Below are 16,402 nucleotides of genomic sequence, written 5' to 3' on the forward strand. Positions count from 1 at the left end.
AATGACTTGAACCCGGAAGGTGGAGGTTGCAGTGAGCCGAGATCACACCCTTGCACTCCAGCCTGGGCAACAAGAGTGAAACTCCGTCTCAGCAATAACAGTGACAACAACAGCAACAACAACAACAGAATAAAGAGTTTGTGAGTCTCATTAACTAAAGCCAGACTGATGGAATAAGGAAGTAACATTTTAAACCTATTCCTGTTACAGCATTTTATGAATTATTAAAGACAAGCAAAACCTGTTCAAATCTTATCATGTCTTAAAATGCCTTAAAAAAAGAGATGCTTTATAAAAAAGTAGAAATTGTGTGATGGCGAGAATAATGAAAAATTAAAATACAAATTATTAAAATATTTTAACATATATTTGGAAATTAAACATAATTTGCTTCTCATTCTGGCAGAATATTTTAACATTTTTGCCAACATCTTTTGTGGAAATAAACGAAGTTCTTAAAACCAGAAATCTTTCTACAAATATTTAAGTCCTTATATGGACAGGATGTTAATATGCTAAATTAAATTTCATGTGAAATACATGGAAGTGAGAAATTCTATGGTGGCACCATTGCTTTGAAAGACTGATTTTAAGTAAATAAAATATGGTAAATTTAATATAACACTAGGAGTAGCATTTTGATTTTCAATAAAGAAAAAAGTGATCATAGTTGAAATTTTCACTGTTGTAAAACTTTTGAAAATATTGGGATATTAGATTTATACTCTCAATTGAATGAAAAATTTTAATTAGATCGATTATTGCCTCTGGTGGTACTTTGTGTATATTCTTAGTATCATCTCTCTGAGGGAGTACCTTATCTTTTTCGGAGTATCTAGACTCAGTTTCCTTAAATAGCAAAATGAAGGAGTTAAACTGGATCATCCTTAACTGCTCAAAAATTTTATGAGGAATGATTGTTTCTGATTATACATGAGTTCTTAAAATATTGCTAAAGCCCTTAGAAAAGCATCAATTATATTATGATGCCCAGAGAAAGTTGGAAAACAAAGTCAATGGTATATTCAAAATGGAGCTCATTATTTTATTGCTCAAAATTAAGTAACTTAGCACTAGGATAATAATAATAGGTAGTTACTCAAACCTGAAACCAGGCAGTCATCTTAGACTGCTCCCTTTCTTTCACTTTCTATTAAAAAGTTATCAAATTCTATTAATTTTACTTCTTAAATATCTTTTACATTTGACATCTCCTCTTCAGTTCCACTGTCCGTGTCATAGCTCAGGTCCTCATGTCTCACCCAGGCTATTAAAACTGTCTCCCTACTCTGGTCTCTTAAGCCTAAATCATTCCTCATACTACAAGTTTTCTTCTGAACTCGATCATGTAATCCTTTCTGCTCAAAATTCTTCGGGATCTCCGTTCGCAAAACCTAAAATCCAGACACTTTTTCAAGGCTTTTCTATAATACTTGCTCTCTCTCTCGCTCTCTCTTTTTTTTTTTTGAGTCTCACTCTGTGGCTCAGACTGGAGTGCAATGGCGCGATCTCAGCTCACTGCGACGACCGCCTCCCCGGTGGTTCAGGCGCTCCTGCCTCAGCCTCCCAGTCGCTGGGACTACAGGCGTGTGCCACGTGCCTGGCTAATTTTGTATTTTTACTGGAGACGGGATTTCGTCATGTTGGCCGGGCTGGTCTCAAACTCTTGACCTCAAGTGATCCGCCCTCCTTGGCCTCCCAAAGTGCTGGGATTACAGGAGTGAGCCACCATGCTCTTGAAATCTCTAGTGTCATCTCTTGCCATTTTCTCCACTTAATCCTTACATAGTACGCTTCTTGGGCTTAGTCGTACTAATCTCTTTCACAACTCCAAGGCCTTTGCTAGCCTTCTGTCAGCCAGCAATACTCTTTCCCCATTCCCTCTCCTTCTCCCCCTTCTCCCCGCTCTCCCACCTCTCTCCATTCTCCCCGCTCTCCCCCGTTTCCTCCCTCTGCCCCCTTTCTCTCCTCTGTCTCCTCTCTCCTCTCTCTGTCTCTTTGAGACAGAATCTGGCTCTGTTGCCCAGACGGGAGCCATTGACAGGATCATTAGCTCACTGCAGCCTCTATCTCCAGGACTCAAGCGATCTTCCCGCCTCTGCCTTTTAAGTAGCTGGGACCACAGGTGCGCGCCACCACACCCGGCTATTTTAGGATAGGCAGGGTCTCACTACATTGCCCAGACTGGTCTTGAACTCCTTCCTGGGCTCAAGCAATCCTCCCGCTTTGGCCTCCCAAAGTGTTGGGATTACAGGCATGAGCCAATAGCCCGCCTAGCCAACTCTCCATTCACTCATTCTTATGTGAAGCAGTAACAGAACCATACCACATGTGTGGTGCTTCTCCTGACTCCACAAGCCACCCTAAGAGCCACTTTCCCTACGTCCCTATCATAGGAATTACCCTAAATGATTATACGACTTTGTAATTGTTTGCCTGTTTCCCTCCTAAGATTGTGACCTCTTGGAGGACAGAAATGGATTTTTCACTCTCAGCTTCAGTCTGTCATAGCGCCTGACAGTTTCCCCAGCATTCTTCGACAATAGCATAAGCCTAAAGAACTTCCACTCCAAGGAAATACAGAATCTGGGAAGGAATTGTTCCTAACGAGAAGGGAAATCTCGCGAGATTCAGCTCCTGGGAGCCTGGCAAGCCCACGCAGCGACGGTTATTTAGCCGTTGAACTGCCAGCCGCCCGGGGCCCACGCGCTCCGGGCCGCTCAGCCTGAGCGATTTCCCGCCTTTTCTGAGGTTCTGAGGCGGGAGCTATTGGTTCTTTCTGTTGCCCTCATAGACCATAGGTAGCAGTTCGCGTGGGCACCGAGCCCACGGTTTCCCGCTAGTTCTTCAAAGGTGAGGGCAGGTGCCCCGAGTTCTTTTCTTGGGGACTGAGCCCAGAGCGGGGCGATATTGTGCTACTGCACCTCCCCACCGCAGCCCGCCGCCGTTTTCTTTTGGGTAGTGGTCCAGGAACTTAAGACAGTTCCTCCTGGCGATGTGATGGAATTTAACAGGGCAGGAGAAGGGAAGGGGCTTTCTTTTCAGGCCAGCGTGGCGGCGGGCGGTGGGGCGAAAGGGGGAAGGAAACGAAGGTTTATCCCTGTGCCCACTGCGCGGTAAACGACGTCGTAGGGCTCCACTGTAGCGAGAGCCCCGTGGATTTCTTTTTTTTAGCCATTTAGTTTGTAAACATCACTTTAAAGAATACATAGTGTATTCACGGCACACGGTGAAAAAAACTTTCCTTCCCCTCCCGCCCCCAGGGCAGTAGATATTTACAACCGTAACAGAAAATGGAAAAGCAAAAGCCCTTTACGTTGTTCGTACCACCGAGATTAGGCAGCAGTCAGGTGTCTGCGGTGAAACCTCAGACCCTGGGAGGAGATTCCACTTTCTTCAAGGTAAATTTCCATGTGACTCTTAATTGGACTCTTCTTAACTTTAGGGAAATGAAGAAAAGTGTCCTTTCTTCCTGGTGGTGTTTTATAATTATTTCTTCTCAATAAATGGTCTCATTTACCCAAGAATTTTGAATCCCATTACTTTAAATGAACAGTGAGCATTATTATGTAGGCATCATTCATTTAAATAATAACTGCTGCCGTAGAACTCTGCATACATAGTGGAACCTGCTTATTTTAATCCTCCTTCTTTCCGTATTTGATTCGAGGCAACTATAGGACAGATACTATGAGATAGTAAAATATGTTAGGAGAAAATTAGGAAAATTATCAAGAAAAATGAGGACTATTTGGACAAATGCCTATATATGAGTAATAATTCGTGTTGTGACTGGGCTTCAGATTTGACTCTGAGCTTCCTAGTGGATAGGACAAAGAGGGAAATTCATTTGTGTAATGGAGTTATCATTGGATAGGCGGAATTATACCAAGTTTCCCAGATGAAACAGAGCTTTTAAAAAATTATTTTAAAAAATTTATCATCTGGATTCTTATATTGGAGATGCAATGATGCAATGAATATTTTACTTGTACATGCTGTAAAAAAATTCTTGTTGCTGCTATAGGCAATAATATATTATTAAATGCTATTCAATAAAGACAATCTTTAATTCTATCAAGGGAAATCATAAACTGAAGCAATCTGCTAATATTATTCTATACTACTAGTTAGATTTACTGTTATTCTTGAATACCTACAAAGCCATATATTGAGTAATTTATTGTTTAGCTTCTTCTTACAAGTGGAAATATCTAATTAGATTTTTTCTTTGTTAATATAGAAAAGGCATTTGATATTTTAAACATGTATGTACTTTAAAGGATTTGCAATTATAGTGACCTCTTTAAGCAGGTGTATATTACATATGTATATATTACACTATTAGTATCAGAGTGGTATGAAACAGCATATTTAAGAACTTCTTTGTGTCTCTAGAGTTTCAACAAATGTACTGAAGATGATTTTGAGTTTCCATTTGCAATGACTAACCTCTCCAAAAATGGGGAAAACATTGATTCAGGTAAGGGCCTGGAAAAGCAGTGTATCAGCTTATATGGAAACATTGTGTTATATATATCGCTAGTTATTGAAAATGTAACATAAGTATTATATCAGTATTCTTGACACAAAAGCTAGATATAATACTTACTATAAAAAATAAGGCTGGACACAGTGGCTAACACCTGTAATTCCAGCATTTTGGGAGGGAGACTGAGAGAGGGGGATCACTTGAGGCCAGGAGTTTGAGACCAGCCTGGGCAACATAAGGAGACCCTGTCTGTACAAAAAAACCAACAAACAAACCCCACCACCCCCAAAACTAGCTGGAAGTGGTGGCATGTGCCTGCAGTCCCAGCGATTTGGGAGGTTAAGGTGGATCATTTGAGCCCTAGAGAGTAAGCCATGATGGCGCCACTGCCCTCTAGTCTAGGAACAGAGCCAGACGCCCTCTCTCTCTCAAAAAAAGAAAAAAGAAAAAGAAAAAAAGATGTTGGCATATTTAATACCTGTCGTCTTTTATCTTGCAGATCCTGCTTTACAAAAAGTTAATTTCTTGCCCATGCTTGAGCAGGTCAGTTAAGCATAGTACATACAGATATAACCTATTTAGGTAATGAACTGCTTATTTGAAGAAGAAAAATGTCTTTAGTTACTGCATTACTAGTCTTCTGTATTTAATTGTTATTATTTGGAAGCTCTTATCAGAAGTATTTTCTTATAGAAACATCTATTTTTTTAGGTTGGTAATTCTGACTGTCACTATCAGGAAGGACTAAAAGACTCTGATTTGGAGGTCAGAAGATTTCCCATTCATATTAAATTTCTTACAATTGGAATATAACTTATTACCTATACGTATATTTCTTTTGAAGCTTGAAAAGGATTATTATTTGGTTAATGTTTTAAAATATATCCTTTAAAACCTTTTTTTCTGCTTCTGTATTTTTTGGGTTATGAAAGTTCCATTTATGTAGAGGCAATTTCATTTTAAACCATGAAATCAAGAAGAGGGGAAATGGGTACTATACGTGAAAAGTATAGTATCAAGAGAGTATTTTACAAAATCAGCCTTTAATTAATACATGAAATTGACTGGTTGGCTGGTTTATTGTATAAGGAATTTGTAGGACATGCTATATACTTTTGATTTTAGTTACAAAGGTATTTCTTATTTATGGCATATAGATGTCTTTAAAATGAAGAGAAATTCCACAGCCTGGTAAGGTACTATATGTTTGTGGCTGTGATTATAGTACCAAACAATTTAAAATATATAGAACTTATTTATATATTTTATAAGAAAAGTTATCAACCAGCAGAAATTGATGTGATTAAAATCTGTGATATTTATAATATAATGTGGATTTTAAAAAAGGCAGGAAATCTATATAAAACATCAGACTTGATGAAAATTGTATCTTGTGTTAACTTTTATTTTTCTTGTCATTATATTTTAAACTTCATGTCCTTTAGTGAATCTTCAAACTGATTGTATAATCAAAGTGTTTCAAGACTATTGTTAAGATTTATAGATTTTTATAGTTTGATTTATTTTAGCTTTTAACCAGCCAAATTCTCTCACTAACTAAAATATTTTTATGGAGCCATTTCATTTTATTCAGCAAGGTATAATTTAGTCAAATGACCAATAACTTTAATGAAGTAAATATTGCCTTAGTAGTTTAAAAGAGTTAATGTGGCTTTCAGTATGCTATTAGTGCTTAAATTGAGGAAACATTTGGTCTCAACTATTAGTATATGGATATTTTCAGTAGGCAGCCGTAGTTTGGTTATATTAGAATTTTGAACAATTAATTTTTGAAAACCTATTTTAATAGAATTCAGAGGCATTGAGCAGAGTGTATTCAAAACTGTATAAAGAGGCTGAAAAGATAAAAAAATGGAAAGTAAGTATAGAAGCTGAACTGAAACAGAAAGAAAATAAGTTGCAAGAAAACAGAAAGATAATTGAAGCACAGCGAAAAGCCATTCAAGAACTGCAGGTATGATAAAATTTTGAATTGTAAACATAGTATAGTAAATCTTATAATACTGTTGAAAGTAGAGTATTATTTGGGATAAATTGGATTGATCTTGTTTTGTGATGAATATTTTAAGAATACTGCTTTTAAAAGTTACATCAATACTGGTTACATTTTAACTTTAAGAATGAGCATAGAGGACAAGTTGTATAATGCTTAGTGCAAATGATTAGGGAAATAATAAATCACTTTATATAAAATTGATTTAATGATTCTAATTTTTATAAAGAGTTTCAATTTTTATTCCTATTGATGTTTTATATAAATATATTCTCTTAGAGTACAATAGTTGCAGATAACACTTTAAATTTGAAACTGTGTAACTTTATTTATTTATTTTTTTGAGACAGAATCTCCCTCTGTCACCCAGGCTGGAGTGCAGTGGCACCATTTCGGCTCCCTGCAACCTCTGCCTCCTGGGTTCAAGCGATTCTTCTGCCTCAGCCTCCCAAGTAGCTGGGACTACAGGCACCTGCCACCACGCCCAGCTAATCTTTGTATTTTTAGTAAAGACGGGATGTCACCATATTGGCCAGGCTCATCTCGAACTCCTAGACCTTGTGATCTGCCTGCCTCGGCCTCCCAGAGTGCTGGGGTTACAGGCGTGAGCCACTGCGCCTGGCTGAAACTGTGTAAATTTTTGTGTAGCATAAAGTGAAAAAAATGTTGAGAAAATGTGACATTGTGTTAGGACAAAAATAAAACATTACTTCAAAATATTTAGAGAAGATAATATTGCATTAAAATATTGTTGAATGTTTTTTGGAGATGATTTAGCCATCTTTATTTTAGATTGATGAAGGCCATATTCTTAAGGGAAATCATAAGCTATTACAAAATGTTTCCTTTTATGTGGAAAGAAAATAATTCTTTTAGACTATTGTGCATTAGTAAAGAAATACTGCTTAATGATTATATTCATGTTTATTTTGCTAATAAGCAAAATGTGATGAACTGTTCTGTTTTATAAATTAGTTTGGAAATGAAAAGTAAGTTTGAAATTAGAAGAAGGAATTCAAGAAAATAAAGATTTAATAAAAGAGTAAGTAGTAATTTAATGAATTTGTTCTTTCACATTCTTTATTCCAAATTTACTACTAAAATAATTTCCAAAACATATTGAGCACTTTCTATATGTTATATAATATGAATTTATAAGTAGAATTATATCTGAGTGCTATGGAAAAAGGAAGACATACATTCTTGTGTTTGGCAAACTGTGGTCACTGACTAATAACTTCACTTTTTAAAATGTCAGGCATCAGGAATAAACATTCCTTGGTAAGATGCCTGATAATTCTGTATCTACACCTACCTATATATGTTGTCTGTTTCACTGCTGCCTTGAGTACAGTACTTATAAAATAGGGCTTAACTTAGTTCCAAGTTAATTCTTACTCAAATTCCTGTTTTTGAAAATGTAACAGTTTATTTCTACAGAAAAATGATAAGTTAGAAAATTAAGTCTAACTGCCATATGTGTTAGTAACTTCAAGATAGTCACAGGTCTCATTATTCACATAATGAATGCTTAATCAGAAAGTTACCTTATTTTGTGTTTTGAAGGTTAGACATATGTTAATTTGTTAATGAATGGCCCAACCTATTCTCATTATTTTCCTTAGGCAAATCTAGACCTGTCTACTGAAAATTTATTGATAGCAACTTGGGTAGAAACTTGTTAAGGAGCTGTCACTTTTATTTGTTTATTTTAGTGGCCAGTTACTAGAACTTTTGCTTTTAAAGGGAGGCAATTACTAAATCATCTTTGTTAGTAGTATAGTCAACCCACTGTTTCTTCATATAGTCATTTATGAATAAGGTGATATATACCAAATATTATAATATTTTAAAAATTTCTTAAAATTGTAACAATATATTTCATAACACATATTGTGATTTTGCTTTGGGATCAGATTACACACAGGCGAACTCTTTCCTTTGTTTCAGGAATAATGCCACAAGGCATTTATGTAATCTACTCAAAGAAACCTGTGCTAGATCTGCAGAAAAGACAAAGAAATGTAAATATCTTTCTTGTTTTATGTGATTTTATTCATTTATTTTACTGGTAGAGGTGGAGAGGGGAAGAAATTGTCTTTTAATTTTGGAACCAATTCTGATTTGAACAAATTATATGTGCCTCAGACTATTTTATGTAAGTAATAAGGAGAGTCACAATTTTCTGAGTTTTGAAAGCTCAAAAATTTTTGAAAGGTAATATATGTCAAAAGGTATATTCTTTGTCTTTATAGTTAATCCTGGTTTCCGGTAAGGTATGATTTTGAGACTAATCTTTGTCTGGAACAACTAGGAAATTCAATCAAGAATAAGATACATAGCCATGCTCATAATAGAAAATACCAGTAGAGGCTTTGCTAAAGCCATTGTATTTATGAACAGTGGTGCAATGTTTATTTTCAATCTAAATAGAATTACCAAATTTTTCCTAAAGAAACATTCTTTTGAAATATTATAATATGGTTGTGTTGTATATGTGAAAGAACAGTTTAGAAATTTTTAAGCATGTTTTCATTTTTTTAAATTGTAGAGTAGGATTTTTTTCCCGTTTTGATGAAAATAAAATGTGTGATTATAAAAAATAATAGTCTGTATTTTGCCATAATTTGACACTGACTTTACTTTGTTTCTGCCAAGAATCCATTGGGAAATACTGTCTACCTGCTTTTCAGGATAGTCTCTATTTTTCTTCGGTAAAAATTTTAATTTGTATCATGCAGCTTACTACTTAACAGCTTGGGCTTAAGGATTAGACAGCCTGTGCTCAAATTTAGACTTTCAGTCTCTGTCCACCTGGGGAGCTTGAATAATTTGAGTAAATTATGTAGTCTCTCTGTCACTCTGTTTATTAATTAAATGCCTCTTAGTATTGTCCTGAGAATTAAATGCTTAATAAATATCTTTAGAACAGTCAAGCTCCAATGAATTTTTTATTTTATTATTTTATTGTCGTTATTCATAACATACTAGGCTTTTTTTTTTTTTTACTATTATCTCTCTTCCAATCTTTTTAGTGTAATTTCGATCTTGTCTTACTCCCAACCTCCGCCCTCCTGCTCATCCAATTCTCTTCCTTATCTCCGTGCTAGCCTGGTATTACATGCGCTGCACCATACTCCTGGCCTTAATTTTTTGTATTTTATTAGAAACTTTGTTTTACCATGTTAATCCAGTCTCGGTCTTGACCTCCTGACTTCAAGTCATCCTCTCACTTTTTCCTCTCAGAATGTTTTATTATAGTCTATTAGCACTTCCCTCCGGGTTTTTTTTATTTTTAGTCCCTCCTGCTATTACCTTTTTTAAAACTATTATATCTTCCAGTAATGTACCATGCCCACTACTCATCTCCTCTGCCTATTATTCCTTTATTCCAACTTATTCTAATATAATTTTTCTCTAGATATAAAAAGGGTAAAGTACATTAATAGTGTAGAAGTATAGTTACATTTGCTGTCTCAGATAAATAACTTGTATTTAGAGAGACAAGTCTATATCTTTCTTTTTTCTTTTTTTTTTAGATGAGCTCACTCTGTGGACCAGGCTGGAGTCATGGCACAATCTCGGCTCACGCAACCTTCCGCCTCTCAGTTCTAATTATTCTCCTCCTCATTTCCTCCGAGTAGCTGTACTACAGGCGCCTGCTACCTCATCCCTTAATTTTTTTATTTTTAGTAGAGGACAGGGTTTCACCATGTTGCCAGGGATGGTCTCCATCTCTTTTTATCTATTTTTTTCTCTATTCCTCTCATCTCTCCTAAATCTTATTACAGTCATAGCCACGCACCTGACACAGTCTTCTTAATTTTTTATTTATCTAATTATAGATTTCATATTTATAATTATATATTTATCCCAACATTTCAAGGTTCTCTTAATAACTAAGTATTTATTATACATTATTATATTTTTTTTAAAATCTTGATATTTCGCCTTATTATTAGTTAAACTCTATACAGATTCTACCTTAAGTGTGACCAGTCTTGTATTGTGGTGCTTTTCTTTCTTTATCATTCATTCAATATTTTTTTATGCCTGCTAGTCCATGAAATCTTTAGATGCTGATAAAAAACATCAGTGAACAAGTCTACTACAAGAGTATATATTCCATGGTGTATATGTCCACACTTTCTTTACCAGTCTTCATTGATGGGCATTTTCTTCATTATCTTTTCATTTATAATATCTGCAATAAAATACATTGGCATGTGTCCTTTTATATTATTTATGATATTTAATCCCTTTGGTATATACCATCATGGGATTGGTGGTCAAATTTATTTCTGTTCTATTCCTAGGACTCACCACACCGTCTCTCCACAATGTTGAACTAATTTACACTCCCCCACAGTTAAGTGTTCCATAGGCCTTCACAGTGCCACGCTGTAATCCCCAGCACTTTGTGATGCTGAAGCAGGCATATCATATTCAAGAGATCGAGACCAGCCTGGCCAACATGTGAAACCCCATCCTCTACCTAAAATACAAAAAAAAATTAGGCTGGTCGGCCTGCACGGTGGCTCAAGCCTTAATCCCAGCCACTTGGGAGGCCGAGACGGCAGATCACGATGTCAGTAATCTAATACTCTCTTACTTAATCTTATTCTTATTTTAACCCCGTCTTACGCAAAAATACAAAAAACTAGCCTCAACGGTTCAGGCTTCTCAGCTACTTATTATATAATCTAAATTCTTCTATTCTATCTTTCATATCTATCTCTTCTATCTATCTCTCCTTATCCTTTGCGACAGATCAAGACTCCGTCCATTATTAAATTATATATTATTATATATATATATTATATATATATATATATATATATATTAGGAGGCTGAGGCAGGGGAATCGCTTGAACCTGGGAGGCAGAGGTTGCAGTGAGCTGAGATCACGCCACTGCAGTCCAGCCTGGCAACAGAGCAAGAGCTCATCTCAAAGAAAAAAGTTCCTATTTCTCCACAGCCTCGCCAGCATCGGGTGTTTCCTGACATTTTAATAATCGCCATTCTAACTGGCGTGAGATAGTATCTCACTGGTTTTTGATTTGCATTTCTCTAATGACCAGTAATGATGAACTTTTTTTCATATGTTTGTTGGCAGCATAAATGTCTTCTTTTGAGAAATGTCTATTTATATCCTTTGCCCACTTTTTGAATGGGGTTCTTTTTTCTGTAAAAGAATGAGTTCATGTCCTTTGCAGGGAAATGGATGAAGCTGGAAACCATCATTCTCAGCAAACTAATACAGGAACAGAAAACCAAACACCAAATGTTCTCACCCATAAGTGGGAGCTGAACAATGAGAACACATGGACACAGGGAGGGGAACATCACATACCGGGGCCTGTCGGGGGATGGGGGGCAAGGGGAGGGAGAGCATTAGGACAAATACCTAATGCATATGGGGCTTAAAACCTAGATGATGGGTTGATAGGTGCAGCGAACCACCATGGCACATGTATACCTATGTAACAAACCTACACATTCTGCACATGTATCGCAGAACTTTAAAAAGAAAGAGTATACAGTCTAGTGAGGGGGGAGAATACAGATCATAGTGAATAAATAAAATATATGTTAGGTGATAACTGCTTAAGGAGATAATATTTTGGGACAGCGTGATTGGGAAGTTTTTTCTGATTAAGTGACATTGGGTAGAGACCTGAATAAAGTAAGGGAGTGGGCCATCTATTTTGGGAAAGAATATTTCAGGCAGAGGAAGCAGTTACGTGCAAAGTCCCTGAGATGAGAGCCTATTCAATCTTTTCAGGTCACAATAATGAGGCCACTGTTCTGTATTTCTGATTTTGTATGTATTTTTCATCTTTTTTCTCACTATACTCCACTCAGGATACTTTTTTCTTTTTTTTTTTTTGGGCGGGGGTGGTCTCACACTGTTGCCCAGGCTGGAGTGCAGTGGTTCCATCTTGGCTCACTATAACCCCCGCATCCCAAGCTCAAGCAATCTTCCTACCTCAGCTTCCCAAGTAGCTGGGACTACAGCCGCACACAACCAGGCCTGTCTAATTTTTGTATTTTTTTAGAGACAGGATTTCACCATGTTGCCCAGGATAGTCTCAAACTCCTGGGCTCAAGTGATTTTCCCACCTTGGCCTCCCACAATGTTGAGATTATAGGTATTAGCCACTGCCCTGGCCCACATAATTTCTTCTAACCTCCCTTCCAGTTTACTGATTTTCTATTTAGTTACTTCTTGTCTGTTTTAAAATTTATCAGTTGATGTCTTAATTTCTGTTACTGTATTTACTGGTTGAGTATTAGCTGGTTCTTTAAAAATTTGTAGGGTCACTTTCCAGAATTTTAAGTTCTTTGCTGACTTTTTAAAGCTCTACTTTTTATCTCTATGAACATAATAACCATAGTTGTATCCAGTAATGCCACTGTCTGGAATATCTTGGGGTCCATTTCTGAGATTTTTTTCCCCCATAGATCCTAGTTTTATTGGTTATGTCATCAGCTATCTTAGATAATAATTAATAATATGAGACTTAGAATGGTTAAATTTTCCTAGTTCATTGAATGTTCAGCAATTCTGGATTATGTCCTGAACATTTTGAATATTATGTTGTGAGAATCTGAGTCCTCTTCAGATTTCCTAGAGAATGTTTATTTGTTTATTTTCTAACAGGCAGTCAGCTCACTTAGGTTCATAATAGGTTCTGTCTTGCCTTTTCAGTGTGGAAGTTCCAATATCAGTTCAATTTTCAATGCCTTTGCTGTGCTGCCCTGGGTCTATTTCATGTATGCTCTACTCAAGGATAGTTCTGGGTCTTGGGTAGTGTTTTATGTAGAGTCCAGTTTGCAAAGCTTTTGTCCCATGCATGTATAACCTCTCCCATTATCAACATACCTCACCAGAGTGGCACATTTGTTACAATTGATGAACCTACATTGCCACATCATGATTGTCCAAAGTTCATAGTTTACATTAGTGTTCACTCTTGGTGTTGTACATTCTATGGGTTTGGACAAATATGTCCCCCATTATAGTATAATACAGAATAGTTTCATTGCACTAAAATTCTGTGTTCTGCCTGTTGATTTTCTACACCTTACCCTGGTAACCACTGATCTTTTAACTGTCTCCATAATTTTGCCTTTTCCAGAATGTTATGAAGTTGGAATCCTACAGTATGTGGCCTTTTCAGATTGACTTCTTTCACTTAGTAGTATGCATTCAAGGTTCCTCCATGTCTTTTCATCACTTGATAGTTCGTTTTTTACGCACTGAATAATATTCCGTTCATTGTTCGCACATACCACAGCTTATTTATCCATTCACCTACTAAAGGACATCTTGGTTGCTTCCAAGTTTTGGCAGTTATGAACAAAGCTGCTATAAGTATCCATGTGCAGGCTTTTGTGTGGACATTTTAAACTCCTTTAGGTAAATACTAAGGAGCACAATTCCTGGATCATGTGGTAAAAGTATGTTTAGTTTTGTAAGAAACTGCCAACTGTCTTCCAAATTGGGTGTGCAATTTTTATTTCCACCAGCAGTGAATGAGAGTTTCTATTGTTCTATACTCTCACCAGCATTTGGTGTCGTCAAAGTTCTGGATTTTGGCCATTCGAATAGGGGTGTGTATTGGTATCTCATTGTTGTTCTAAATTGCATTTCTCTGATGACATATGATGGGAATCTTTTCACGTGATTATTGGCCATCTGTATGTCTCCTTTGGTAAGATGTCTGTTAAGGTCTTTGGCCCATTTTTAAATCAGGTTGCTTATTTTCTTATTGTTAGTCAACAATAAGAAAAAAGACTTAACAATTTTGAGTCTTTGTGTATTATAGAAAACAGTCCTTTATCAGATATTTCTTTTGCAGACATTTTCTCCCAGTCTGAGGCTTATATTCTCATTCTCTTGATATTATCTTTTGGAGAGCAGAAGTTTTTAATTTTAATGAAGTCCAGCTCATGAATTATTTCTTTCATGGATTGTATCTTTGTTATTGTATCTAAAAAAAAAAAGTCATCATGATACCCAAGATCATCCAGGGTTTCTACTATTTATCTTGGAGTTTTATGGTTTGTATTTTACATTCAAGTCTATGATACATTTTGAGTTAATTTTTGTTAAGGGTGTAAGATCCATGTCCAGATTCTTTTTTTCTTTTGCATGTAGATGTCCACTTGCTTCAGCATCATTTGTTGAAAAGATCATCTTTTCTCTATTTTATAGCTGTTACTCCTTTGTCAAAGAACATATTTATTTGGGTCTATTTGTTACTCCCTTGTCAAAGAACAGTTGACTATATTTATTTGGGTCTATTTCTGGACTCTCTATTTTGTTCCTTTGATCTCTATGTCTCTTTTCCCCACTAATCCCTCACTATGTTGATTACTGTAGCTTTATAGTAAGTCTTGAATTTGAGTAGTATCAGTTCTCCAACTTTGTTCTTCTCCTTTAATGTTGTGTTGGCTCTTCTGAGTCTTTCGCCTCACCATGTAAACTTCAGAATCGGTTTGTAGAGATCTACAATATAACTTGCTGAGATTTTTACTGGGATTGCATTGAATCTGTAGATTAAGTTGGGAAGGACTGACATCTTGACAATATTGAATCTTCCTATCCATGATCGTGGAATATTTCTCTATTGATTTAATTATTATTTGATTGTTTTCATCAAAATTTTATAGTTTTCCTCATATAGCTCTTACACATGTTTTGTTAGATTTGTGCCTAAGTATTTCATTTTTTTTTGTATACTAATGTAAATGGTATTGTGTTTTCAATTTCAAATTCCACTTATTCATTGCTGGTATATAGGAAAATGATCGACTTTTGTATAGTATATTGACCTGGTATCATGCAACCTTGCTGTAATTGCTTATTAGTTCCAGGATTTTTTTGTTGTTGATTCTTTCAAATTTTCTGTACAGACAGCTATGTTATCTGTGAACAAAAATAGTTTTTATTTCTTTATTCTCAGTCTGATTCCATTTGTTTCTTTTTTTTGTTTTATTGTATTAATTGAAACTTTAAGTACAATGTTGAAAAAGAATGGTGAGAGGGGACATCCTTGCGTTGTTCCTGATCTTAGTGGGAAAGCTTCTAGATTCTCACCATTGAATATGATATTAGTTATAGATTTCTGTAGATATTCTTTATTAGGTTGAGCAAGTTCCCTTCTATTCCTAGTTTACTAGGAGTTTTTATCATGAATGGGTGTTGGACTCTGTCAAATAATTTTTCTGTATCTATTGATATGATCATGTAATTTTTTTAGCCTGTTATGTGATGGATTACAATAATTGATTTAAAATGCTGAGCCAGCCTTGCATACCTTGACTGCATTCCATTTGGTTGTGTGTTGTATAATTCTTTTTATACTTTCTTTCTTTTTTTTTTTTTTTTTTTTTTTGAGACAGGATCTTGCTCTGTCACCCAGGCTGGAGTGCAGTGGCTATTCACAGGCATGATCATAGCTCACTATAGCCTTGAACTACTGGGCTCAAGTGATCCTCCTGCCTCAGCCTCCTCAGAGGCTGAGACTATAGGTGTGTGCCACTGCACCCAGATAATTTTTAAAATTTCTTTTTAGAAATGGGATCTTGCTCTGTTGCCCAGGCTAGTCTCAAACTTTTGGCCTCAAGCAATCGTCCCACTTCAGTCTCCTGAGTAGCTGGAATTGGGATTTTAGGTGTGGGCCACTGTGTCAGGCTCCTTTTATACATTGTTGGATTTGATTTGCTAATATTTTGTTGAGTAGTTTTGTATCTGTGTTCGTGAGAGATATTTGTCTGTAGTTTTCTTATAATGTCTTTGTCTGGTTTTGGTATTAGGGTACTGCTGGCATCACAGAATGAATTAGAAAATATTCCCTCTGCTTCTATCTTCTGAAAGAGATAGTAGA

The 16,402-nt window shown here is 36.0% G+C and overlaps 1 protein-coding gene across 1 annotated transcript in view; it reads left to right on the forward strand.

The window, feature by feature from the left end:
- Window positions 1–2,386: 2,386 nt before the first annotated feature.
- Window positions 2,387–16,402, forward strand: part of SYCP1 (synaptonemal complex protein 1) — a 131,005-nt gene continuing 116,989 nt past the window's right edge. The window contains 9 exon segments of the mRNA XM_017869585.1: window positions 2,387–2,853; window positions 3,264–3,401; window positions 4,399–4,483; window positions 4,992–5,035; window positions 5,204–5,257; window positions 6,303–6,467; window positions 7,482–7,494; window positions 7,497–7,548; window positions 8,457–8,530. Coding sequence (XP_017725074.1) covers window positions 3,294–3,401; window positions 4,399–4,483; window positions 4,992–5,035; window positions 5,204–5,257; window positions 6,303–6,467; window positions 7,482–7,494; window positions 7,497–7,548; window positions 8,457–8,530 — 595 coding nt within the window. The 5' untranslated portion in view covers window positions 2,387–2,853; window positions 3,264–3,293.

This window comes from Rhinopithecus bieti, unplaced genomic scaffold (assembly GCF_001698545.2).
Source record: "Rhinopithecus bieti isolate Rb0 unplaced genomic scaffold, ASM169854v2 scaffold_3040, whole genome shotgun sequence".
Classification (NCBI taxonomy): Eukaryota; Metazoa; Chordata; class Mammalia; order Primates; family Cercopithecidae; genus Rhinopithecus; species Rhinopithecus bieti.